The sequence below is a fragment of the Caretta caretta genome, chromosome 28 (assembly GCF_965140235.1).
Source record: "Caretta caretta isolate rCarCar2 chromosome 28, rCarCar1.hap1, whole genome shotgun sequence".
NCBI lineage: Eukaryota > Metazoa > Chordata > Testudines > Cheloniidae > Caretta > Caretta caretta.
In genome coordinates, this window is record NC_134233.1 from 15,568,411 (window position 1) to 15,596,363 (window position 27,953).

General features: G+C 51.4%; 2 protein-coding genes across 7 annotated transcripts in view; both read left to right on the forward strand.

Annotated features, from left to right (window-relative positions):
• LOC125628606 (uncharacterized) overlaps positions 1 to 27,953 on the forward strand; it is a 175,796-nt gene that overhangs the window by 105,584 nt on the left and 42,259 nt on the right. The gene's annotated exons all lie outside the window — the stretch shown is intronic.
• LOC142070332 (uncharacterized) lies at positions 20,176 to 27,832 on the forward strand. The gene is made up of 3 exons (XM_075124037.1): positions 20,176 to 20,283; positions 20,695 to 22,334; positions 27,295 to 27,832. Exons 2-3 carry the CDS (start codon positions 20,703 to 20,705, stop codon positions 27,829 to 27,831), a joined length of 2,169 nt encoding a protein of 722 aa, XP_074980138.1. The 5' UTR covers positions 20,176 to 20,283; positions 20,695 to 20,702; the 3' UTR covers position 27,832.

The following is a 27,953-nucleotide window of genomic DNA, read 5'->3' on the forward strand; positions in this document are numbered from 1 at the left end:
CGGGAAGACGGTTGGACCCGGGGGCGGGGCCGCGAGGACGGTTGGACACGGGGGCGGGGCCGAGGGGGCGGTTGGACACGGGGGTGGGGCCGGGGGGGCGGTTGGACCCAGGGGCGGGGCGAGGAGGACGGTTGGAGCCGGGGGCAGGGCTAGGAGGACGGTTGGAGCCGGGGGCGGGGCTGGGGGGGCGGTTGGACGCGGGGGCGGGGCCGGGGGGGCGGTTGGACCCGGGGGCGGGGCTGGGGGGCGGGGCTGGGAGGACGGTTGGACCCGTGGGCGGGGCCGGGGGGGCGGTTGGACGCGGGGGTGAGTCCGCGAGGACGGTTGGACGCGGGGTCGGGGCTGGGGGGGCTGTTGGACCCGGGGGCGGGGCTAGGAGGACGGTTGGACGCGGGGGCGGGGCCGGGGGGCCGGTTGGACGCGGGGGCGGGGCTAGGAGGACGGTTGGACGCGGGGGCGGGGCCGGGGGGCCGGTTGGACGCGGGGGCGGGGCTGGGGGGCGGTTGGAGCCGGGGGCGGGGCTAGGAGGACGGTTGGACGCGGGGGCGGGGCTAGGAGGACGGTTGGAGCCGGGGGCGGGGCTAGGAGGATGGTTGGAGCCGGGGGCGGGGCTAGGAGGACAGTTGGACCCCTGGGCGGGGCTAGGAGGACGGTTGGACCCGGGGGCGGGGCCGCGAGGACGGTTGGACACGGGGGCGGGGCCGGGGGAGCGGTTGGATGCGGGGGCGGGGCCGGGGGGCCGGTTGGACCCGGGGGCGGGGCCGCGAGGACAGTTGGACCCGGGGGCGGGGCCGCGAGGACGGTTGGACACGGGGGCGGGGCCGGGGGAACGGTTGGACGCGGGGGCGGGGCCGGGGGAGCGGTTGGACCCAGGGGCGGGGCCGGGGGGCCGGTTGGACGCGGGGGCGGGGCTAGGAGGACGGGTGGAGCCGGGGGCGGGGCTAGGAGGACGGTTGGACGCGGGGGCGGGGCTAGGAGGACGGTTGGAGCTGGGGGCGGGGCCGGGGGGGCGGTTGGACGCGGGGGAGGGGCCGCGAGGACGGTTGGAAGCGGGGGCGGGGCTAGGAGGACGGTTGGAGCCGGGGGCGGGGCTAGGAGGACGGTTGGACGCGGGGGCGGGGCTAGGAGGACGGTTGGACCCGGGGGCGGGGCCGCGAGGACGGTTGGACACGGGGGCGGGGCCGGGGGAGCGGTTGGACGCGGGGGCGGGGCCGGGGGGCCGGTTGGACCCAGGGGCGGGGCCGCGAGGACGGTTGGACTCGGGGGCGGGGCCGGGGGGGCGGTTGGACACGGGGGCGGGGCCGCGAGGATGGTTGGACACGGGGGCGTGGCCGGGGGGGCGGTTGGACACGGGGGCGGGGCCGGGGGGCCGGTTGGACCCGGGGGCGGGGCCGGGGGGCCGGTTGGACGTGGGGGCGGGGCCGGGGGGCGGTTGGACGCGGGGGCGGGGCTACGAGGACGGTTGGAGCCGGGGGCGGGGCTAGGAGGACGGTTGGACCCGGGGGCGGGGCCGGGGGGCGGTTGGTTCGAGCTCCAGCGGGCGGGACGCGCGGGCACCAGAGTCCGCCTGAGGCGCGGGAAGGCGCCGGCGGGGGCGGGTCAGGCTGACCCCGGGGCCCGCCCTGCCCTGGGCCGGAGGAGGCGGAAGCGGCGCCCGGGGCAGGCTGGGAGATGTAGTGCCTGACTCCCCCGGGAGCGGAAGTGACGTCAGAGGGGGGAAGGCGGAGCCGGGCTGGGCTCGCGCGGGGCCGGGGAGCGGTTGGGGCCGTTGGAGCTCTGGGCATGCGCAGATCGCGGCGGGGGGGGGGGCGGCGCGAGACCTTCGTTAACCCCCCCGTGCCCGGCCCGGGCCCCGCTCCCGCCGGAGCCGCCCTGGGGCCGCCCCGGGCTCCGCCCGCCCCGCTGCGGCGCTGCAGCCTCCAGGTACCGGAGCGAGCCCCGGGGGGGGGGTGACCGGGGGGGGGCGGGGGGAGACCGGGCGGGGGGGGCGGGGGGAGACCGGGGGGGCAGGAGAAGGGGCGGGGGGAGACCGGGCGGGGAGGGCAGGAGAAGGGGGGCGGGGGGAGACCGGGGGGGCAGGAGAAGGGGCGGGGGGAGACCGGGGGGGCAGGAGAAGGGGGGCGGGGGGAGACCGGGGGGCAGGGGCGGCAGGAGAAGGGGGGCGGGGGGAGACCGGGCGGGGGGGGGCAGGAGAAGGGGGGCGGGGGGAGACCGGGGGGGCAGGAGAAGGGGGGCGGGGGGAGACCGGGGGAAATCTCGGCGCAGCCCGGACGTGGCCGGGGGGGGGAGGAGCCGGGGCCCCCCCGGGGAGCAGGGAGAGGCGGGGGGGGCTGAGATCCCCTCGGATTTACCGCTGCCCCCTCCCCTGGGACCCCCCCGCTCCCGCCCTGCCCCCTTTCTGTCTCCACAGCAGCGAGGGGGAGCCCGGGTGCCCCCCCCAGGTGCTGCAGGGCCCCCCACAAAATCCGGGGTCCGGGAGCGGCGGAGCCCCCGGCTGAGGTCGGGCCCCTGTCGCGCCGGGCTCTGCACAGACCCGGACCAAGGTCGGGGCCCCCTTGGGACAGGGGCTGCGCAGACCCCCCGGGTACCCCCACCTGCCATTCGACGCCCGCCGCTGGCCCATGCCGCCGGCTCGGGCGCCCAGGGCTCGGGCGAAGGGGCTGGTTCAGGGCAGGGCAGGGGTCTGGGCTCGGGCTGGAGGACCCTGCGAGGTGGGAGGGGGCCGGGCCTTGGGCTGCAGCCCAAGCCGGACCATCGACGCCCCCATTCAACAGCCCCGCAGCCTGAGCCCTGTGAGCCCCTGTCCGCGGGCACGGGCCGGCCGCCGGTGCCCACCTGCAGGGTAGACGTGCCCACAGCGACCGCGGGTCCTTGCCACAAAAACCCCAAAGGCTAAATCGGGAAATGGTGGGCGGCTGCTCTCCGTTTTACAGATGGGGAAACTGAAGCTCAGAGAGCTGAAGTAAGTTGCCCAATTTTTCTTAGAGCATTTGGGGCAAAACTGGGATCTGAACCCAGATTGTTTGAATTCTTGCCTTTCCCCTTGACCCCAAGCCCAGCGTGTGTGTGCACAGCGTTGTTGTGGTCTGTGTTTGTCTTGCACTGGCTTCCAAGGGAGGCTGTGACATTTCCTTCATGGGAGGGTTTGAAGACCAGGTCACCCAGGCTGTCCGTGACAGAGCTAGAAAGAGATCCCAGTTCGAGTGCCAGCATACTGCTGTTCTGGGTACTGAAGGTCTCTGCCACGCTGGTGTTTTAGGCACTGGTGCAAACCCTTAGTACAGACACAATTTACACTAGTGCAGTCTGATTGGCACGGGTGCACCATGTCCCAGTCGGACGGTTTGGGATGCGGGGGGGGACAGTGACCTCACTGAGGCCTGGGGCTGGCTGAACAGTGCAGCTGGTAACGGAGGGGCAGCAGTGAGTGCTGGAGGTACGAGCCAGGAGCACAGCCCCACAGGACTGGACACTGACTTCTCCTGACCCAGGGGACACCCCCCCAGCTGTGTGCAGAGACTACAGATGAGCTGCCCTGCCAGGACAGCCTGTGCCTCCATGGACAAACCACCTCTTCCCGCAGCCTAATACAGTGGGGTCTGGGGACCTTTCCAAGCTGAGAGTGTTGGGGCTCTGGAGTTTGCAGGGTCTGTTCCTGGCTCTGTCACTGACCTGCTTGGTGACCTTGGGGAAGTTCCAGCCCCTCTCTGTTTTCCTCCTACCCATTGTCTACTTGGATTGTGATCTCTTTGGGGGAAGGACTGTCCCTTTCTATCTGTGCAGTGCCCAGCACAATGGGGGTGCTGATCTCTGCCATGTGCAGCACAATGGGGCCCTGATCGCCGTCAGTGTCTGTGCAACGCAAGGCAGTTTATAGACTCATGAACTTTAAGGCCAGAAGGGACCATCCTGATCATCTAGTCTGAGCTCCTGCACATCGCAGGCCACAGAACCTCCCTGTAGTAGACCCCTAACCTCTGGCTGAGTTAATGAAGTCCTCAAATCATGATTTACAGACTTCAAATTACAGAAAAACCCACCATTTACACAAGTTTAAACCTCCAAATGACCCATGCCATGCCCCAACTACCTGAAAGGGGGTTCCAGAGATGATGGCTCTAGACTGTTCTCAGTGGTAGCAGACAACAGAACAAGGAGTAATGGTCTCAAGTTGCAGGGGGGGAGGTTTAGATTGGATATTAGGAAAAACTTTTTCCCTAGGAGGGTGGTGAAGCACTGGAATGATTTACCTAGGGAGGTGGTGGAATCTCCTTCCTTAGAAGTTTTTAAGGTCAGGCTTGACAAAACCCTGGCTGGGATGATTTAATTGGGGATCGGTCCTGCTTTGAGCAGGGGGTGGACCAGATGAACTTCTGCGGTCCCTTCCAACCCTGATATTCTATGATTCTCATCCCCGTGAGGAAAAACAAAGTTCAGGCTGCCTGGGAAGGTCCCTTCAAGGTTGTCAAGCAGCTAAATGAGGTAAACTGTGTGGTGGAGCTGTCAAACCGGGCACATCAGCGCTGGGTGTTTCATGTGAATATGATGAAGCCATAGTATGACAGGGGAGATGTGGTGTTGGCTGTGTGCGGACATTGGGAGGAGCAGGGAGATGACCCTTTAGTAGATCTGTTCCCTGCGACCAGAGCTGGTTCCCCCCTGGAAACAATTCCCCTCTCGGATCAGCTAACTCCTGCCCAGCAAGCTGAGATCAGAGGGGTCCTGCATCTGTACCGACAGCTGTTTTCCAACCAGCCTGGACACACTAATCTGACTGTCCACCGGGTGCAGACAGGATCACATTCCCCTGTAAGATGCTCCCCCTTCTGCGTCACAGGGAAAACTGCTCAGGGCTTGGAAAGAGAGGTCAGGGACATGTTGGCTTTGGGGGTGCTCCGGCCATCTGCCAGCCCTTGGGCCCCGCCGGTGGTGCTGGTCCCCAAGAAGGACGGGTCGGTCCGGTTCTGTGTGGACTATCGGACGCTCAATGCCATCACTATATCTGATGCCTACCCCATGTCCAGGTCTGACGAGCTCCTAGACAAACTGGGAGGAGCCCGGTACCTTACCACCATGGACCTTACAAAGGGCTACTGGCAAGTGCCGCTGGAGGCAGATGCCAGGCTGAAATCGGCCTTTATCACCCCTCTGGGGCTCTGAGTTCCTGACCCTGCCTTTCAGCCTCAAGGGAGCGCCGGCCACCTTCCAGCGTCTGGTGGATCAGCTACTGAGGGGGATGGAGAGTTTTGCCGGGGCGTATATTGACAATATCTGTGTCTTTAGTCAGACCTGAGAGGACCACGTGTCCCAGGTTAGACAAGTACTGGACTGACTCCAGAAGGCAGGGCTAACTGTAAAAGCTGAGAAGTGCAAGGTGGGGATGGCAGAAGTATCTTACCTGGGCCATTGGGTGGGGAGCGGCTGCCTAAAGCTGGAACCAGCCAAAGTGGAGGTGATCAGAGACTGGCCCACTCCCCAAACCAAAAAGAAGGCCCAAGCCTTTATTGGGATGGCGGGGTACTAGTGAAGATTTGTGCCCCACCTTAGCACCACAGCCGCCCCCATCACTGGGCTATGCAGGAAGGGGAAGCCAGACAAGGAGGTCTGGACCGAGCAGTGCCAGAGGGCTCTCTGTGCACTAAAGGAGGCTCTGGTCAGTGGCCCAGTTCTGGCAAACCCCGACTTTGACAAGCCCTTTTTGGTGTTCACCGACACCTCAGACACGGGGCTGGGTTCGGTGTTAATGCGGGAGGATGAAAGGAGGGAGAGACTCCCCATTGTGTACTTGAGCAAGAAGTTGCTATGCCAGGAGCAAAACTACATGGCCATTGAGAAGGAGTGTCTGGCCATGTGGGCTCTCAAGAAACTAGAGCCATATCTATTTGGGCAACACTTCACCGTGTACACCAACCACCCTCCCCTGACCTGGCTGCACCAGATGAAAGGAGCCAACGCCAAGCTCCTGAGGTGGAGCCTGCTCCTGCAGGATGATGATATGGACATGGTCCATGTGAAGGGAAGCGCTAACATGATAGCGGATGCATTGTCCTGGAGAGGGGACCCTGAACTTCCCCAGGTCAATGGTCAGAGTGACCCCACTCAGTTCTGTCTCAAAGTGGGGAGAGATGGGATGCAGCAGGGAGTTGGGATGCAGGAGGGAGTTGGGTGGATGGACTGGGGAATGTCGTCTAGTTCTGCTGGGACTGTGTGCATGGGGGATGGGAGAGCAGGGGATGACTCCCCTTGAGTGAGGATATCTGAGCCTGTAACCTGAGCTGGGAGGGGGTTGGACCCAGGTGACACCTTTCTCTGGGAAACTGGACAAAGCCTGGAGGAGGAGCTGGGGGAAGGAGGTTTCAGTTTTGGGGCTGGCTGGTAAGATGCAGGGAACCCCAAGTCTGGGGTCAAAACTCCTTTGCCACGCCCCCCCCCACCCCCAAGGGACCTGGCTGAGGAGTCCTGGTTGTACTTACAAGACCTGACAGGAACACAGTTCCAAGCATCTAATAAACCTTCTGTGGCCAGGCCCAGGGAATGGCCCCCTATCAACCCCATCCCTGATGTGGTGGGGAGACCCACTGGCAGCATTGCCTTTGAGGGTGCTGCTCCCTCCTGCTCCCACTCCCTCCCCTCCCCCTTTACTGCCACCACAGTGCCTGTCACCTTCACGTCCTGAGCGGTGACCCCCAGAATGTGTTTTGTTATCCCTTTCCCATAATAGTCTGGTGTTGATGGACCTTTCCTGCCAGGCAGGGTGTAACGCATTCTGTTGGCAATCAGCACTTCACCTAGGTAAAGTCTCTCTCCTGTCTGGTGATTTACAGAGCCACAGAGGCTCACAGTGCAGCTAGTCAGATATTAACCCAGGCAGCAACTCACAAGCATTCAATAAAGTCTAAACACATGGTTATAATTCTCATCCCTGTTTTAACAGTAGTAACACAGGTGAGCCAGATTGATTCCAGCTCTGCGTTTGTCCATGTTAAATTAAGACTTAGATCTTTCAAAAGCCCCCAACACCTCATTTGCTGGTGTCCCAGGCAGGATGGGCAGGGATGGTGTCTCTAGCCTCTGGTTGCCAGAAGCTGGGAATGGGTGACGGGGGATGGATCACTTGATGATTCCCTGTTCTGTTCATTCCCTCTGAAGCACCTGGCATTGGGCACTGAGCTAGATGGACCATTGGTCTGACTCAGTGGGCTGTTCTTATGCTCACAGTCAGGAGGATCTACTCCTTTGGACTCACTGGAGAGCCACAGAAAGAAACAAGGTGTGCTGAGGCAAGGAGGCCAAGTCTCAGAGTCCCCGGGGTCATGCTTGCCAAAAACTAAAACTAGGCCCATCCCATGAAAGGGGGCACTCCCAGGAGAGACTGTGTAAAGGCTGGAGCATCAAACAACTTTGTAAACCCGAGAGAGCTGCCTTGGGGACAATGACAGGGAGAATCTCCCAAAGTGACTCCTTTGAGTCTGCTCTTCTCTGGCCTTTGGTTCCTAGAATCATAGAACTGGAAGGGACCTTGAGAGGTCATCTAGTCCAGTGCCCTGCACTCAAGGCAGGACTAAGTATTATCTAGACGATCCCTGATGGGTGTTTGTCCAGACTGCTCTTAAAAATCCCCAATGAGGGAGATTTAACAACCTCCCTCGGCCATTTATTTCGGTGCTTAACTACTCTGACATGAAGTTTTTCCTAATGTCCAACCTAAACCGCCCTTTCTGCAATTTAAGCCCATTGCTTCTTGTCTTATCCACAGAAGTTAAGAACGATTTTTCTCCTTCCTCCTTTTAACAAGCTTTTATATACTTCAAAGCTGTGATCATGCCCCTTCTCAGTCTTGTCTGCAGGCTAAAAAAAACCAATTTTTTCAATATGCCCTCATAAGTCATGTTTTCTAGACCTTTAATTATTTTTCTTGCTCTTCTCTGCACTTTCTCCAATTTCTCTGCAACTTTCCTGAAATGTGGCACCCAGAACTGGACAGAGTACTCCAGTTGAGGCATAATCAGTGCAGAGTAGAGAGGAAGGATTACTTCACGTGTCTTGCTTACAATACTCCTGCTAATACTTTCCAGAATGTTCTTTGCTTTTTTTTTTGGAACAGTGTTACACTGTTGACTCATATTTAGCTTGTGATCCACTATGATCCCCAGATTCCTTTCCACAGTACTCCTTCCTAGGCAGTCATTTCCTATTTTGAATGTGTGCAACTGATTGTTCCTTCCTAAGTGGAATACTTTGCATTTGTCCTTATTGAATTTCATCCAATTGACTTCAGACCATATCTCCAGTTTCTCCAGATCAATTTGAATTTTAATCCTATCCTCCAAAACACTTGCAACCCCTCCCACCTTGGTAATGCTCACAAACTTGATAAGTGTAAGAGAGACTCTGTAACTGGGGGGATTTCACCATGTCTCAGAGGGTTACACCCTTGTGGGAGGGGGCTAGTCTTGTACTGGAATAAGGTCACTCTGTGCTTCACAGTGTGGCAGAACCTAGAATGTCCATTAGCAGGGACAAATCCTGGGGGGAATTGTCTTGTGGAATGGACAAAACCCCTGTCTGAATTCTCTCACGTTGCCCTTCTCACCCTGGCAGGCTACAGAATAACATCCAGGTTTCACTCCAGATCATCCTGTCCTCCCAGGGGGAAGGAAATGGCTGCAATGGAGCTGGCTCAGATAAGGGATTATCAGGGAGCTGGTGGTGGGTTCTGCTTGGAGGGAGAGGAGCAGTAAATGCATAGGAGGGTGGGAGCTGCTAGAGGTGGTGGGAGGCAGGAAATATCTAGGGTGGAGAAAGGGAGGGCACAGGATGTGACAAACTTGCTGAGACTTGTGTAATCTAGGGTGTGATGGGTCGTCACCTCCAGGGTGCAGTCTTGGCGGTTTCTGGGAACCGCTGTGCCCTTTAACACTCAAGCTGGGCTGGCCCTTCTCACAGATAGAAGACATCAGCCAATTTCCCAGCTCCCCAGCCTTGCACACCTGCTGTAGTATAAATCCAGAATTATACCATCTTATTGTGCACAGGGATCTGTATAATGTAAGCTCATTAATATAGTTCGCCTTGGCCTCGATATGGGAAAGGTATGCACAACAAGCTTGTGCTAACCCAGCCTAAGATAGTAGATGGATAGAATTTGAATTAGCAATTTCTCACCCTGACTGGTGATACAAGCAGTCCATCAAGTTTCCATACAGAAACTAGAAATCCCTTGACCCTGGGACCAGCACTTCTCCCAGTTCAGTCTTTGTTCCTCAGGTGTTTCCCAGAGTTCTCTTGTGTGGGGAATGAGGCCAAGAGGTGATGTCACACCCCACCTTATGTAGCTTTTCCATATGATGGGAACCCTTTTTTCCCAAACTCTGTTCCTAGTCCAGCGTGTGGACTACGGGGACCAAAATGCAGTTCAATGTCATGTGGTCTGTAAAGTCAGACACAAACATGATCCATGCACCCAAATAGGATAATCGCATTCAGCAAATTATAACTTTTCCAAAGACACCGCACGTGACCCATCTTGCACAAAATGCATCATCATGAGGTCCTAATCATTTTATAATTGCACCACTGTGCTGAATGTGGGTGTAGTGTCAGGCAGTGCCTAATTTCAAGGCAGAGGAGTTGGGAATGGAACATCCCTTCTTTATGGAACAGGAAATAATCCCCCAGCCAGGGCTGGGAAAACTTCCCAGACTCCCAGTCCTGGAGCCTGAATCTACTGAGACTTCATTAGTTACCACCACCCTCAATCTTTGTGGCAGCTGCAAACTTTATCAGTGACAATTTTATCTTCTCTTCCAGGTCATGAATAAGAATGTTAAATAGCACAGAGCCAAGAACCAATCCTTGTGGGAACCCCCTAGAAAGAAATCCACTTGACCATGGTTCCCCATTTACAATCACAGTTTTTAATGGATGCTGTGTTTATTTTGTATCTTTCTAGTTTTCTAGTCAACAGATTGTGCTGAACCAAGTCATATGCCTTACACAAGGGAGTATGTTACATCAATACTATTAGTTGCAACCAAACTTTTGATTTCATCCAATAAGGAAATCCAGTTAGTTTGATAGGATCTATTGTGTCTAAACCGTTGTTCATGGGTACTAATTTTATTAAGCTCCTTTAATTCTTTATTAATGAAATCCAGTATCGGTTGCTCCATTCTCTTGCCCAGTATCGATGTCAGACTCTTGGATACAAGTTATCTGGACTCGCTGATTTAAACATGTCTAACTTTAATAGCTGCTGTTTAACGGCCTTGTGAGTTACTGATGGAATGGAAAGAGTGGCGTCGTCAAGATCTTATGATATGAGGGGGAGGGATAGCTCAATGGTTTGAGCACTGGTCTGCTAAACCCAGGGTGGTTGTGAGTTCAATCCTGGAGGGGGCCATTTAGGGATCTGGGGCAAAAATTGGGGGTTGGTCCTGCTTTGAGCAGGGGGTTGGAATAGATGACCTCCTGAGGTTCCTGCCAACCCTGATATTCTATGATCTGTTTTTCTCCAAATCCAGGAGAGAAATATTTATTGAACACTTTTACCTCTTCTGCATTATTTTTGATAATTCTGCCTTTTCCCTCTAGTAATTTACCACTACCACAGTTGGGATTAATTTTGTACTTAATATACATGTAAAACTTCCTTCTTATTTTCATTGCTTGGTCATTGATTTCGGATAGCTTTCCTTACCAATTTTCTACAATTCTGATCTTCTAACTTCCATATATTTTATTTGGAGAGTGTTGGGATTCCTACTAGGGAGCCACCAGCAGGGCCCAGAGATAGCCCCATCTCCTCTATCAAGCTCTGGCTAGTAGGTATGTGATAAATGTGAAGACCCTGCCTCTGTCTGTCAGTTGGAAGACACAAATGTCTCTCTTTCTACCCTCTGATGCCTCCTGGCTGCTCTAAGCAAGGTCGGGGTGGGGCTCTGTTAACATGTGCCTCCCGTAACTTCTATTTACCTGGTGCTGCTGTTCTGTGAATAGTGAGGTTGTGACTGGGGCAGTAGGTACTGTTGGACTCTTGCTCTTTCATGGGCCGGTGACCTTCAAGGAGGTGGCTGTGTATTTCACCAGGGAATAGGGGACTCTGCTGGACCGAACTCAGAGATCCCTCGACAGGGATGTGATGCAGGAGAACTATGAGATGGTGGTCTTGCTGGGTAAGGAGTCCTGTCCTCTCAGTTAATAGAAGCCATGGGGTCTCTAAAGAGCCTGAGTAGTAATAACGTCATACTATTCATCACACAAGTTTTGACAAGTTTTCTTGCCCCTCTTTTTTGCCTTACTCCTACCCATGAGTATAACTTTTGGACATGTGCTTTTTTGGTGCCATCAGTTGTTTAAAATTTGCATTTAATGTATCCTTATTGGCTACATTAATAACTGTAGCTTTCCTCATTTTAAGAGGAAAATATGCCGCCTGTAGAATTCTAAATTCAGTAAATAGGTGTATGACTCATGCATGGTTTGTGTAACAGTCCGATGAGCTCAACTTTTGATAGGAGATCGTGTAATGTTGCCATTCAGGACCCCATGTGTGAAGGAGTACAGAGCCATGGGAGTGAAGGAAATGGGTGGGGGAGTAGATAATTCTGGAGTACCAGAACAGGGTGTGTGCATGGTTAGAGCTAAGAAGCAGCAGGGAGGGATGAGGTAGTGAGACATGAGGAGAGAACACAAGAAGCTCCCAAGGTGCTGGGAGGTGGGGATGGCTGAGAATAATGGGAAGAAGAGGATTGGAGTGTGGATGAAGGACACCTAGGAAGTGGAAGGGAGGACAGGTTTGGGGATGTAGAGCTGTGGGGGATCCAGACCTTTAATCCCGAATCCCTACCCAGGCCATGTTGCTTTAGAGCCTCCACTCCAGTTTTATTTCTGTTCAGTTTCACTTCATTATACATTTTTCTCCCCAAATATTATTATTTTATCTTTTGACCTTCCTCTCCCACTCATTACCCCCTCCCCATCTCTATGCACAGGGACCCAGGCTCAAACGGGCACTTTGTTGATGATGTCACAGTGGTAGTTTAGGCTGGGAAATTTTTACAGATATAAGATTACATAGTGGGGTACAACTTGCCCTTCTACATGGCTACTCAAAGTTAATTGAGAAGATGAAATTTGGTGAAACACACAAACTTGATTTAATACAGTTAGAATTGATATCATAGGCAAGGATCAATACACATAACGATTCGAGTAAGATAAGTATAGTAAAGAGGGTCTAGCACTGTGCACACTTACAAGTTATGGACACCATTGGAAACAAAGATGGAGGGGCAAGGGAGGCGGTCAAAAGGGAGGCCCTGCTTCAGTTTACATTGTCTCGGGGATCTGACAAAATGGAAAAATGGTAACTGGGAGAGGTAATTTATTCACTTTTTTAAGGTAATAGTATACCATATGTGCTCCTTTACTCTGATTGCAATAATGTCAATCGCTGCCCCAACTGATATGCGGCCTTTGGGAAGTCCATAATTAAGTATCAAGCATCAGGGCTGTCCCTGGCCATTTTGGTGCCCTACATAGCCCCCTTGCAGGTGGGGGCAGGGAGGGTGCTGGACCAGGCCTCCATAGGGGGGCAGAAGCAGCCTTGGAGGGGGGGCGGGAACCGCCCCCCAGAAGGAGCTGGCAGTGTGGAGTGGGTTGGGGCCGGGTTGCTCCACTTCCTGCCACCCGGTGAGTACAGGGCAGTCCGAGCCCACAGTCATGGGGCGGTGGGAAGTGGAATAACCTGTCCGCAGCCCGCAGCTCTCTGCTCTTCTGGCTCCCAGCCAAAGGGTAGGGGGAAACTGCCCCCAGTCACCGGTGTCACGGAGCGGGCTAGGGTCGGGTTACTCCACTTACTGCCGCCTGGTGAGTGCAGGGCACCAGACCACTGCTGCAGTACTCCGGGGAAGGGGTGGAGTGGGGGTGGGGGTGGGGGTGGGGGCGGGGCGGGGAAGGAATGGAGTCGGGGTCAATAGGAGTGAGAGTTTGGAGAGTCTTGTCCCCCCTCTCCCCATCTGCAGCAGCCACAAGTGGTCTTACCTCCAGGCTCCTTGGATCTTTGAGCCTGGCCCTCCTGAGGTTGCACGGCCCAGTTCTTGTTTCTTACATTCTCCTTTTCTGGAAGAATTAGAGGGTGTTGCTCCCAAAATTTTGTGTTTAATTTCCCAGCCTACTCCACATAGTGGGGGGCGTTTAACTCTCCCTCCTATTACACCTGAGTCAGTAGATTTCCTAATTCCCCAAAATGTGCTTTTGCGATGTCACAGTTCTGGGGTAGCTAAGCTTTTGACCTGCCTCCATGGTCTGCTCAAGGAATGCCCTCTCAGGTATCAGGCCTCTACCCAGCCCCTCTCTATGGGTCGGGACCCATATGCCTCTCCTTTTTGACCAGGGTTGAGGATTGTAGCTTGTCTTCCACAGTGTTCACTGGACTAAAGTCCAGTTCCTGTGCTTTGCTTTCTCTCCAAGGGCAGTGAGCTCTGTGTGTGTGTGTGTGTGTGTTAGAGGTGGGTATTTTGGTGATACATGTATGATGCCAATAGACAACTCAGTTTCCCTCTGTGATTGGTACTGCTATGATTATAAAGAGCAGGAAACATGAGGTGTTTTGTCACGTAGCTATCATGGGGTGATATGAATGGATCATTAAGGACTAGCTGGGACCAGCCTACATCAATGGAATACCCGACGGAGACAAGGGAATAATTGTCACCTGTCCATGGGAGGATCTCTGCTTGGCTGAGTGAAGCATACATGGACTCGTTATGTTTTTGGGAGCAGGAAGAACTGGGCTCGCAGATGTAGGGAGCTCTGCCGGAGCGAAGACTAATGGACAGGCACAGTGAAAGGAAACCAAACTGTTTTCTACAGCAGCATGGCTCAAGGGCATTGGCCAGTATGGATTGTATTGTCTTCTTCGCTTCTCTGTCCTAATCTAAGGACTTTCCAATGCTGTGTTTAACTTGACTAATAAACCCTGCTGTGTTTTAAAAGTCTGCCCAGTGTCACAGGAAAAACTTGCTCTGTGCATTGACTGAGGAACAGTCTCTGAAGAGGAGTGTCGTTCAGCTGGACCTGCTGGGCAGAGCTCACAGGTTGGAATAGGAGCGTTGAAGCCAGAGGCTCAGTCTCTGGTGTTGAAGCTCCACGGCGCATCCTTGTGGAAGAGTGGGACCACTTGGGAGTTTTGTGCACTCGAGGCACCTCCCAAGGACTGTTCATAAGCCTGGGCATTGCACAGATCCTATGGATCCATGACAGTGTGCCTGTGTGCCTGATGGGGGAAAGGATATAAAACAAGAAAAGCATCTAAATGTGTATTTACCATTGTCCCCTCCTCAGTCCTCTTGGGAATCCCTGATCCGTTCCAAAGTGTATTAAAACCTTTCTTAAAGGCTTACCTCTTGGTTATCAGGTCATGTCAGTTTTGTCAGAGGGCTTTCCATTCACCCTCCCACTTCCCTGGTTCTTGTCAGGTAGACAGCAAGTGGCAAAAGACCAGAAGTCTGAAGCGCAGACAATGCAATGTTTATTGGGATTAGTTTCCAAGCAAGCACATTCTGAAGCCGTTCACACCAGTCAGACCCATAGAGTCTGTTACCCAGTGTTCCCCTGCCCAGCTTTAATGCCACAGAGTGTTTACCCGCATCCCTCTTCAAAATTCTGAGACCACAGAGCCTTGCCTTGCCTGTGTCTCTGTTCCCCATTCCCTGTTCCCACCCCTTAGCAAGCATCGTTCCAAATTCCCTTCCCCTTCCTGTTTGACCCCAATTTCTATAGTAATATTCTCAACTATAGCTTAGCTGGTCATTTCACTGAAATTTAACTTAACCAATCCTAACATAATGTAATATAATTCTCTAACCAATTATATCCCACTAATTAACTTCCACCTAGCAAAATTAATTATACAGCAGACGGAAACAATTAGTGAACCATCCTAACAGCCGAATACCACCTTATTTCAATGTGACTGGTTTGGGATGTGAAAATGTGACCATACACTTCCAGACTTACGGCTGCCCCTACTGCTTAGCCAAAGGCCTTAGCCTAAGAACAAGGCCTCGGACTATCCTAGTGAGAGAAGGCCCATAAACAGGCGGACTGTGATTTTGATTCTTTGTTTTTATAACCCTGTAAGTAGGTGAGCCCTGGTCTACACTAGGAATTTAGGTCGAATTTAGCAGCGTTAAATCGATGTAAACCTGCACCCGTCCACACGATGAAGCCCTTTTTTTCGACTTAAAGGGCTCTTAAAATCGATTTCCTTACTCCACCTCTGACAAGTGGATTAGCGCTTAAATCGGCCTTGCCAGATCAAATTTGGGGTACTGTGGACGCAATTAGACGGTATTGGCCTCCGGGAGCTATCCCAGAGTGCTTTATTGTGACTACTATGGACAGCACTCTCAACTCAGATGCACTGGCCAGGTAGACAGGAAAAGGCCTGCAAACTTTTGAATTTCAATTTCCTGTTTGCATGGTCACCTGCAGCTTGCCACGCTGGCCAGAGCTCATTAGCAGAGGTGACCATGATGGAGTCCCAGAATCGCAAAAGAGCTCCAGCATGGACCGAACGGGAGGTACGGGATCTGATCGCTGTATGGGGAGAGGAATCGGTGCTATCAGAACTCTGTTCCAGTTTTCGAAATGCCAAAACAATTGTACAAATCTCCCTGGGCATGAAGGACAGAGGCCATAACAGGGACCCGAAGCAATGCCGCGTGAAACTTAAGGAGCTGAGGCAAGCCTACCAGAAAACCAGAGAGGTAAACGGCCGCTGCGGGTCAGAGCCCCAAACATGCCGCTTCTATGATGAGCTGCATGCCATTTTAGAGGGTTCAGCCACCACTACCCCAGCCGTGTTGTTTGACTCCTTCAATGGAGATGGAGGCAACACAGAAGCAGGTTTTGGGGACGAGGAAGATAGCTCGCAACAAGCAAGCGGAGAAACCGGTTTTCCTGACAGCCAGGAACTGTTTCTCACCCTGGACCTGGAGGCAGTCCCCCCCCAAACCCACCCAAGGCTGCCTCCCGGACCCGCCAGGCGGAGAAGGGACCTCTGGTGAGTGTACCTTTTAAAATACTATACATGGTTTAAAAGCAAGCATGTTTAATGATTAATTTGCCCTGGCATTTGCAGCTCTCCTGGATGTACTTCCAAAGCCTTTGCAAAAGGTTTCTGGGGAGGGCAGCCTTATTGCGTCCTTCATGGTAGGACACTTTACCACACTAGGCCAGTAGCACATACTCGGCAATCATTGTAGAACAAAGCATTGCAGTGTATGTTTGCTGGCATTCAAACAACATCCGTTCTTTATCTCTCTATGTTATCCTCAGGAGAGTGATATCATTCATGGTCACCTGGTTGAAATAGGGTGCTTTTCTTAAGGGGACATTCAGAGGTAACCGTTCCTGCTGGGCTGTTTGCCTGTGGCTGAACAGAAATGTTCCCTGCTGTTAGCCATGGGGTGGGGGAGTGAGGGGCTAGACACGTGGTGGGGGGAGGCAAAATGCGACCTTGGAACGAAAGCACATGTGCTGTGTATGTATTGTTAACAGCAAGGTTTACCGTGAAAGAGTGTAGTCATTGTTCTAGAAAATGTGTCTTCTTAAATACCACTGCCTCTTTTTTTTTTTTTTCTCCACCAGCTGCATGTATTTCAAAGATCACGGGATCTTCTCCTTCGCAGAGGCTAGTGAAGATTAGAAGGTGAAAAAACCGCACTCGTGATGAAATGTTCTCTGAGATCATGCTGTCCTCCCACACTGACATAGCACAGACGACTGCGTGGAGGCAGACAATGTCAGAGTGCAGGAAAGCACAGTATGAGCAGGAGGAGAGGTGGCGGGCTGAAGAGAGTAAGTGGCGGGCTGAAGAGAGGGCTGAAGCTGAAAGCTGGTGGCAGCGTGATGAGAGGAGGCAGGATTCAATGCTGAGGCTGCTGGAGGATCAAACCAATATACTCCAGCGTATGGTTGAGCTGCAGGAAAGGCAGAAGGAGCACAGACCGCCGCTACAGCCCCTGTGTAACCAACCGCCCTCCTCCCCAAGTTTCATAGCCTCTTCACCCAGACGCCCAAGAACGCGGTGGGGGGGCCTCCAGCCACTCCACCCCAGAGGATTGCCCAAGCAACAGAAGGCTGGCATTCAATAAGTTTTAAAGTTTTAAACTTTTAAAGTGCTGTGTGGCCTTGTCCTTCCCTCCTCCACCACCCCTCCTGGTGCTTCTCTCCTCCACTACCCCTCCTGGGCTACCTTGGCAGTTATCCCCCTATTTGTGTGATGAATGAATAAAGAATGCATGAATGTGAAGCAACAATGACTTTATTGCCTCCGCAAGCGGTGATCGAAGGGAGGAGGGGAGGGTGGTTAGCTTACAGGGAAGTAGAGTGAACCAAGGGGCGGGGGGTTTCATCAAGGAGAAACAAACAGAACTTTCACACCGTAGCCTGGCCAGTCATGAAACTGGTTTTCAAAGCTTCTCTGATGTGCACCGCGCCCTCCTGTGCTCTTCTAACCGCCCTGGTGTCTGGCTGTGTGAAATCAGCAGCCAGGCAATTTGTCTCAACCTCCCACCCCGCCATAAATGTCTCCCCCTTACTCTCACAGATATTGTGGAATGCAGAGCAAGCAGTAATAACAGTGGGAATATTGGTTTCTCGGAGGTCTAACCGAGTCACTCAACTGCACCAGCGCACTTTTAAACGTCCAAATGCACATTCTACCACCATTCTGCATTTGCTCAGCCTGTAGTTGAACAGCTCCTGACTACTGTCCAGGCTGCCTGTGTATGGCTTCATGAGCCATGGCATTAAGGGGTAGGCTGGGTCCCCCAGGATAACTACAGGCATTTCAACATCCCCAACAGTTATTTTCTGGTCTGGGAATAAAGTCCCTTCTTGCAGCTTTTGAAACAGACCAGAGTTCCTGAAGATGCGAGCGTCATGTACCTTTCCCGGCCATCCCACGTTGATGTCAGTGAAACGTCCCTTGTGATCCACCAGTGCTTGCAGCACTATTGAAAAGTACCCCTTGCAGTTTATGTACTCGGCGGCTTGGTGCTCCAGTGCCAAGATAGGGATATGGGTTCGGTCTATGGCTCCACCACAGTTAGGGAATCCCATTGCAGCAAAGCCATTCACTATGACCTGCAGATTTCCCAGAGTCACCACCCTTCATATCAGCAGATCTTTGATTAGTTGGCTGCTTGCATCACAGCAGCCCCCACAGTAGATTTGCCCACTCCGAATTGATTCCGACTGACCGGTAGCTGTCTGGTCTTGCAAGCTTCCACAGGGCTATTGCCACTCGCTTCTCAACTGTGAGGGCTGCTCTCATCTTGGTATTCTTGCACCTCAGGGCAGGGGAAATCAAGTCACAAAGTTTCTTATGCATGCGAAAGTTTTGCAACCACTGGGAATCATCCCAGACCTGCAACGCTATGCGGTCCCACCAGTCTGTGCTTGTTTCCCGAGCCCAGAATCAGCGTTCCACCGCATGAACCTGCCCAATTAGCACCATGATGCCCACATTGCCAGGGCCCGTGCTTTGAGAGAAGTCTGTGTCCATGTCCTCATCACTCACGTCACCACGCTGACGTCACATACTCGCCCGGTATCGCTTTGCCAGGTTCTGGTGCCGCATATATTGCTGGATAATACATGTGGTGTTTAATGTGCTCCTAATTGCCAAAGTGATCTGAGCGGGCTGCATGCTTGCCGTGGTATGGTGTCTGCCCAGAAAAAAGGCGCGGAACAATTGTCTGCCGCTGCCCTGACAGAGGGAGGGGCGACTGATGACATGGCTTACAGGGTTGGCTTACAGGGAATTAAAATCAACAAAGGGGGTGGCTTTGCGAGAAACTGAATGGCCCCCTCAAGGATAGAACTCAAAACCTGAAGGATAGAACTCAAGACTGGGTTTAGCAGGCCGTTGATTTCACAGAGGGAAGGAGGGAGGGAGGAGAAAATGAATACAAAACAAATCTGGTCTATTTCTTGTTTTGAGCCACTTCATCTATCTTTATACATCTTGCTGGCAGCAGACTGTGCAGTACGACCGCTAGCCATCATCATCTCCTGGGTGCTCGGCAGAAGACGGTGCAGTATGACGACTAGCCATCATCTGCTGGCTGGAGGTTAAAAGAAAGCGCACTGCCGGTAGGACTGAATCGCCACGAGACGAAACAAGGGAAATGACCTGGCTGAGTCACTCCCATGTTTGCCCAGGCGCCCGATTAAAAGAGCACCCAGGACTACGTAAATGACGGCTACCAGTCATACTGCACTGTCTACTGCTAAAAGGCAATTAACTGCTGCTGTGTAGCAATGCAGTACCGCGTCTGCCAGCACCCAGGAGACATACGGTGACGGTTAGCTGAGCGGGCTCCATGCTTGCCATGGTATGGCGTCTGCACAGGTAACTCAAGAAAAAAGGCGCAAAACGATTGTCTGCCCTTGCTTTCGTGGAGGGAGGGAGGGAGCGGGGGCTTGACGATATGTACCCAGAACCACCCACGACAATGTTTTAGCCCCATCAGGCACTGGGATTTCTACCCAGAATACAAATGGGTGGTGGAGACTGCGGGAACTGTGGGATAGCCACCCACAGTGCAACGCTCTGGAAGTCGACGATTGCCTCAGTACTGTGGACACACTCCACCGACTACATGCACTTAGAGCACTTGTGTGGGGACACATACAATCAACTGTATAAAACTGCTTTCTACAAAACCGACTTCTATAAATTCGACCTAATTTCGTAGTGTAGACATACCCTGAGTGATAAAAATACACCTAAGTTCTTAAAGTGTAGGCTTTACAGGCAGGCCTCAATATCTATATTCTAACATGGGTTCTACCCCCTCCCCCATTCTGTGCCTGTCTTGTCTATTTAGATTGTAAATTCTTCAGGGCATGGGCCACCTACTGTTCTGGGTTTGTACTTTGCCTAGCACAATGGAGACCCACTGTTAGTTGGCCCTTAGGCACTAAGGTAATGAATATGATTTATAATAACTCTCCTGCCACTTTGAGCCAAGGAAGCTGTCCTTGGGATGTTACTGCTTAAAAAACTAGCTTGGGTTAAAACCATGGTAAATTCTTTGTGACAAGTATCACACAAATTCCATTGACCTCCTTTGTTTTCTTTGCCTTGAGTAGGGTTTCCAGTTTCCAAACCTGATGTGATCTCGCAGCTGGAAGGAGGGGAAGAGCCGTGGGTCCCAGACCTCCAGGGCTCTGAGAAAGAAGTGCTCCCGAGAGCTGCCTGCACAGGTGAGGAATTGGTTAAACCAACGCAAAAACTATGCTTGAATACAAGAAATATTTGGGATGCCCTACAAAGACCTTGTGAGCTTTCCTAGTTCAGGATTGTTCCCTGCAGATGTGGAATCATTACGGCAGATGTCACTCATGGCTTCTCGCCTATCCTGACTGACAACTGGCAGCTGGTCCCTCCCCAATCTCGCTTTCCCCTAAGAGTTCTGGGGAGATGAGGACCCAGAACTGATCCCATCTTTTCTCTCCTCTGACAAAAGGTTTGGGGAAAATCAGCTCCTGATAGGTTTGATCTCTCCCACACACATTTTGGGTTGTTCATCCCTTTTTCCATTCCTCTCTCTGAGATTTCCTTTCTTTGTGGTGCAGGGAGTGACCTGTGTCTGGATTCTCTCTGTCTTCCATCAGGTGACAAGATGGTGAGTGAGAATGAGGAGGAGACACCCCAGAAGGAAGATGCTGAGGAAGTAGAACCACATGGGATGTTATCAGGAAGATCCAAAGGGAATGGTTCCAGGAGTTGTGCACTCCCAGAAAAAGCAAAAGCCTGTGAGACTCGGCAGAGGCCAGAGGAAAACTTCAGTAGCCACACAGACCTTATTACATGCGAGAGAATCAACTTGGAAGAGACACGCTACGCATGCCATGAGTGTGGGAAAAGCTTCAGTGGGACCTCTGACCTTCTCACACATCAGAAACTCCACAGTGGAGAGAGACCATTCATGTGCTCTGAGTGTGGGAAAAGCTTCAATAGGAGCTCCAGCCTCATCAGCCATCAGCAAATCCACACAGGAGAGATGCCCTACACATGCTCTGAGTGTGGGAAAAGCTTCAATCAGAGATCTTCCCTGATCACACATCAGAGAATCCACACAGGAGATATGCCCTACTCCTGCTCTGAGTGCGGGAAAAGCTTCTATCGGAGCTCGACCTTTACCCGACATCAGCGAATCCACACGGGTGAGAAACCCTACACATGCTCTGAGTGTGGGAAACGCTTCAATGATAGCTCATCCCTTAGCACACATCAGAGAATCCACACGGGTGAGAAACCTTATGCATGCTCTGAATGCGGGAAAAGCTTCAATCATAGCTCACACCTTATCATACATCGTAGAATCCACACAGGAGAGAAACCCTACACCTGCTCTGAGTGCGGGAAACGCTTCAGTGATAGCTCATCCCTTAGCACCCATCAGAGAATCCACACGGGTGAGAAACCTTATGCATGCTCTGAATGCGGGAAAAGCTTCAATCATAGCTCACACCTTATCATACATCGTAGAATCCACACAGGAGAGAAACCCTACACCTGCTCTGAGTGCGGGAAACGCTTCAGTGATAGCTCATCCCTTACCACACATCAGAGAATCCACACGGGTGAGAAACCTTATGGATGCTCTGAGTGCGGGAAAAGCTTCAATCAGAGATCTGCCCTGACCACACATCAGAGAATCCACACAGGAGAGACGCCCTACACCTGCTCTGAGTGTGGGAAAAGCTTCAATGGGACCTCTGACCTTCTCACACATCAGAAACTCCACAGTGGACAGAGACCATTCATGTGCTCTGAGTGCGGGAAGAGCTTCAATAGGAGCTCTTCCCTTGTCACTCATTGGAGAATCCACACGGGTGAGAAACCTTATGGATGCTCTGAGTGTGGGAAACGCTTCAATGCGAGCTCACATGTAATCAGACATCGGAGAATCCACACAAGGGAGAAACCTTACGGATGCTCTGAGTGTGGGAAATGCTTCAGTCGGAGCTCCAGCCTCATCACACATCAGCGAATCCACACAGGGGAGATGCCCTACACATGCTCTGAGTGCGGGAAAAGCTTCAATCACAGATCTTCCCTGATCACACATCAGAGAATCCACACAGGAGATTTGCCGTACACATGCTCTGAGTGCGGGAAAAGCTTCAATCAGAGCTCGCACCTTATCATACATCGTAGAATCCACACAGGAGAGAAACCCTACACCTGCTCTGAGTGTGGGAAACGCTTCAATCAGAGCTCAACCCTTATTAAGCATCAGAAAATCCACATGAGAGAGAACTGTAATAAATGCCTTGACTAGTGCTAGCTAGATTTTTTTAATCACATTTGCTAGTTACCACATAAAGAAAAGGAGTACTAGTGGCACCTTAGAGATTAACCAGTTTATTTGAGCATAAGCTTTCGTGAGCTATGCTGAAATAAATTGGTTAATCTCTAAGGTGCCACTAGTACTCCTTTTCTTTTTGCGAATACAGACTAACACAGCTGCTGCTCTGAAACCTGTAGTTACCACATAGTGATCTTTGCACCATCTTCACCATGGTTTCTCAGCTCCACCAGATGAGTTTCCTGCTTCTCCCTTGTCAGCTCACCCTTCTTTGGGGTCAGTCCTGTGATCTTTTCTGTCAACTCCTTTCCTTTTGAATCATAGGAGTGTGTGTCCCTCCCGCCAGGAATGTTCATCATCTCCAGGTGGGAGAGGGAGGTTTCATCCCCACAAGCTACACTGAGGCAACAAAGTACCTGTGCCTTACATCCACTAGGGCTGTACATGGCATTGGCTGCTCAAGTGAGTGATCTTGGTGTGAAAAGACAATTATAGTGGTAGAGCAGATGCAGCCCAGGTGCAGTGTTTGGCATTAGCTTTCCCCTTGACCTGACCTAAACTCCATCACTTTTCCTAGTCTAAACAAACCCTGAGCATCACGGTTATACTGTTCCCCCATTTCAAAGCAATTGTTAGACATCAAGTTCCCCCTTGGGGAACAAACTTTCATTCCCAGTTGCTCTGATATTACTTCAGGTTGTGCTGGAGACCAGATATCTTTACTACCATTTTCCTCACTTAAAATATATTGAACTATAACAAAGAGCAGGGATAAGGAAAAATGTTATTTCATGCTCTGTAACAACAGAAGAACATGGGTTAAGGTGGAGGGATTCCCTTATTCCCCATCACCATCCCAATCCTCCTGCTGTTGAATTGGTTAGGTCAATATTTTGTCTAAAGGGCTGGGAAGAGGATTCCCTAGTAAATGACTTGTAACTAAGCAAAATACCCATGCATTTGGCTCCCAAAGCAGTTGTAACCTAGGCCCTGCAGGAGATGGCTCCTGAAGATATCTCCTTCCTAATCAGGTGCATGTTGCCTATTATTTGGGAAATAGAATACCTATCTAGGTAGGGATGGGAAAAATGGAAGTGACATTTCTGTTCAGCTCACCCCTGGGAGATCCTGGAAACGTGTAGAAAATGAAATCCATGTTGAATGTGATAGAGCTGCAGAAAGACACCTATTTTTAATAGATACCTGACGTTTGGTGTCCTACAGGGATTCTAAGCAGCACCTGAATTTAGTCCCTAATTTAAATCTGTGCCACCAGATGAAAGAAATAAAAGGGCATATTTGGGGGAGTTATACCTCACTATCGCTACTGATATGTTGTACACTAGGTGAAGAATTCTACTCCAAAGAAGTGTAAAATTACTCCAAGGAAGGTCAAAGATATGACAAGAACTCAGGTAGAAATTGCACGTACTAGTGATTGATTTTCACCCCAGAGATGGAAGCTATGGTGACCTGTGGTCCAGGTAAACTATTTTTAGAACGCTGCTACCTAGTTAAGTGGCACTGATCACACTCCTAAAGGATGCCATGATTACATTGGGGACAACTGTCTTTTGCCATTTGGATCCAAAGTTTCATGAAGCATAGAGAGAATCTTAGAATCATAGAAGATTTGGGTTGGAAGAGACCTCAAGAGGTCATCTAGTCCAACCCCCTGCTTAAAGCAGGACCAACACTAACTAAATCATCCCAGCCAGGGCTTTGTCAAGCTGGGCCTTAAAAACCTCTAAGGATGGAGATTCCACCACCTCCCTAGGTAACGCATTCCAGTGCTTCACCACCCTCCTAGTGAAATAGTGTTTCCTAATATCCAACCTAAACCTCCCCCTCTGCAACTTGAGACCATTGGTCCTCAGTGGTGGCACATGACAGAACAAGAACAGCCAAGCACCATCCTCTCTGGAACACCCCTTCCGGTAGTTGAAGGCTGCTATCAAATCCCCCCTCACTCTTCTGCAGACTATATAAACCCAGTTCCCTCAGCCACTCCTCATGAATCAGGTGCCCCAGCCCCCTGATCATTTTTGTTCCCCTCTGCTGGACTCTCTCCAATTTGTTCACATCCATTCTTTAGTGGGGGACCCAAAACTGGATGCAGTACTCCAGATGTGGCTTCACCAGTGCCGAATAGAGGGGAATAATCAATTCCCTCGGTCTGCTGGCAATGCTCCTACTAATGCAGCCCAATATGCCATTAGTCTTCTTGGAAACAAGGGCACAATGCTGATTCATATCCAGCTTCTCATCCACTGTAACCCCAAGGTCCTTTTCTGCAGAACTGCTGCCGAGCCATTCAGTCCCTAGTCTGTAGCGGTGCATGGGATTCTTCTGTCCTTAGTGCAAGACTCTGCACTTGTCCATCTAGAATTTAATCAGATTTCTTCTGGCTCAATTCTCCAATTTGTCTAGGTCATTCTGGACCCTATCCCTACCCTCCAGCATATCTCCCTCTCCCCCCACCTTAGTGTCATCTGCAAATTTGCTGATGGTGCAATCTATCCCATCATCCAGATCATTAATAAAGATGTTGAACAAAACCAGCCCCAGGACCGACTCCTGGGGCACTCCGGTCTGCCAACTAGACATGGAGCCATTGATCACTACCCATTGAGCCTGACAATATAGCCAGTTTTCTATCCACCTTATTAATCCAATCCATACTTTTTTAACTTGCTGGCAAGAATACTGTGGGGGATGGTATCAAAAGCTTTGCTAAAGTCAAGATATCTCACATCCACTTCTTTCCCCATATCTACAGAGCCAGTTATCTCCTCATAGAAGGCAATCAGATTGGTCAGGCATGACTTGCCATTGGTGAATCCATGTTGACTGTTCCTGATTAAAATTTTGATAAATTTTAAAATAAATCTTCTGTTAAGAGGAAAATTACTTGAGAGAAGATGCGAAACTTAGAGGGCAACAGCCACAGAGTTCCCCAGCTCTCTTGTTTTCAAAGCAAAGATGTCACATCAGGCACGGGATGTAAAAATCTAAAATGGTGATGGTCATAAATATAAAGGGAAGGGTATCCACCTTTCTCTATACAGTGCTATAAAATCCCTCCTGGTCAGAGGCAAAACCCTTTCACCTGTAAAGGGTTAAGAAGCAAAGATAACCTCGCTGGCACCTGACCAAAATGACCAATGAGGAGACAAGATACTTTCAAATCTGGAGGGGAGTGGGGAACAAAGGGTTTGTCTGTGTGTGTGATGCTTTTGCCGGGAACAGATCAGGAATGCAGCCTCATAACTCCTTAAATTAGTAAGTAATCTAGCTAGAAATATATTAGATTTCCTTTTGTTTCATGGCTGGTAAAATAAGCTGTGGTGGATGGAATGTATATTCCTGTTTTTGTGTCTTTTTGTAACTTAAGGTTTTACCTAGAGGGATTCTCTGTGTTTTGAATCTGATTACCCTGTAAGGTATTTACCATCCTGATTTTACAGAGGTGATTCTTTTACCTTTTCTTTAATTAAAATTCTTCTTTTAAGAACCTGATTGATTTTTCATTGTTCTTAAGATCCAAGGGTTTGGGTCTGTGTTCACCTGTAGAAATTGGTGAGGATTTTTATCAAGCCTTCTCCAGGAAAGGGGGTGTAGGGCTTGGGGGGATATTTTGGGGGAAGACGTCTCCAAGTGGGCTCTTTCCCTGTTTAACATGGTTGGTGGTGGCAGCATATGGTTCAAGGACAAGGCAAAGTTTGTACCTTGGAGAAGTTTTTAACCTAAGCTGGTAAGAATAAGCTTAGGGGGTCTTTCATGCAGGTCCCCACATGTGTACCCTAGAGTTCAGAGTGGGGAAGGAACCTTGACAGTGATGGATATGTGATGGTAGCTTTTCTGGATTGCTTTCTGGTTTGGTTTCATTTTTTTCATTTAAGTTTTGTTTTGTTTTTCCAACCAGTTCTTTTTATAGGTGTTGAGGCTCTTTTCCTTTTGTGCACAGCTGTTTAACCCTCAGGCCTGGCTTTGGAAACCTCCTCAGAACTGGCCTTGTGTTTCTTTCATTGTTGATATCTTTGGGGTTCACATCCACAGTACATACGGTTCAGAGCAACAGATACTTTGAGAAACCTGCTGAGTGAAGCAGGCCTTTTACAAACAGACATTGGCCCAAAGTCTGCCTCAATTCAGCTGGATTGGAACACGTCTGTATCAAAGCAGTGGTTCACACCTGATTTGCCCAGTAACCTCGGGGGAAGGGCTGGTAAGATAGGATAAGTAGGAATTGACCACAATAATGTTAAAGGTAAGGGTGACAGACCTTCACCTTGCAGGTCAACAAGCCTGTTCTTTTCATTCCCACTGAAGCATCTGGCACTATTCACTCTTAGGCTGCACACTTGTCTAGAAGGACCATTGGTCTGACCCAGTATGACCAGTCTTGCATTCTTATGTAAGCCATCTATGGCCTTGTATACACTGGCAAGTTTCTGCACAGGAAAGCAGCTTTCCCCTTAGAATTCTGGGGAGATGTGGACCCAGAACTGATCACATCTTTTCTCTCCTCTGAGGAATGGTTTGGGGAAAATCAGCTCCTGATAGGTTTGATCTCTTCCGCATGCATTTTGGCTTGTTCATCCCTTTTTCCATTCCTCTCTCTGAGATTTCCTTTCATTTCAGTGCAGGGAGTGACCTATCTCTGAATTCTCTCTGTCCCCCATCAGGTGACAAGATGGTGAGTGAGAATGAGGAGGAGACACCCCAGCAGGAAGATGCTGAGGAAGTAGAACCACATGGAATGTTATCAGGAGGATTCAAAGGGAATGTTTCCGGGAGTTGTGCACTCCCAGAAAAAGCAAAAGCCTGTGAGACTCAGCAGAGGCCAGAGGAAAACTTGAGTAGCCACTCAGACCTTATTACACATGAGAGAATCAACTTGGAAGAGACACGCTACGCATGCCATGAGTGTGGGAAAAGCTTCAATGGGACCTCTGACCTTCTCACACATCAGAAACTCCACAGTGGAGAGAGACCATTCATGTGCTCTGAGTGTGGGAAAAGCTTCAATAGGAGCTCCAGCCTCATCAGCCATCAGCAAATCCACACAGGAGAGATGCCCTACACATGCTCTGAGTGTGGGAAAAGCTTCAATCAGAGATCTTCCCTGATCACACATCAGAGAATCCACACAGGGGAGATGCCCTACTCCTGCTCTGAGTGCGGGAAAAGCTTCAATCTTAGCTCAACCCTTAGCACACATCAGAGAGTCCATATGGGGGCGGAACCTTCTGGATGCTCTGAGTGTGGGAAAAGCTTCAATCACAGCTCTACCCTGAGGACACATAGGAGAATCCACACAGGAGAGATGCCCTACACCTGCTCTCAGTGCGGGAAAAGCTGCAGTCAGAGCTCAAACCTTATCACACATCAGAAAATCCATATGAGAGAGAATTGTAATAAATGCCTTGACTAGGGCTGGCTAAAGATTTTTTTTTTTAATCACGTTTGCTAATTCCCACATAGTGATCTTTGCACCATCTTCACCATGATTTCTCAGTTTCACCAGATGAGTGGCCTGCTTCTGCCTTTTCAGCT

Coding starts and splice junctions, on each gene's coding strand:
- LOC142070332 (XM_075124037.1), top strand. CDS start 20,703: ATGGTGAGTGAGAATGAGGAGGAGACACCCCAGAAGGAAGATGCTGAG. Junction 22,335..27,294: donor TTAAGCATCAGAAAATCCAC/ATGAGAGAGAAC, acceptor GAGAGAATCAAC/TTGGAAGAGACACGCTACGC.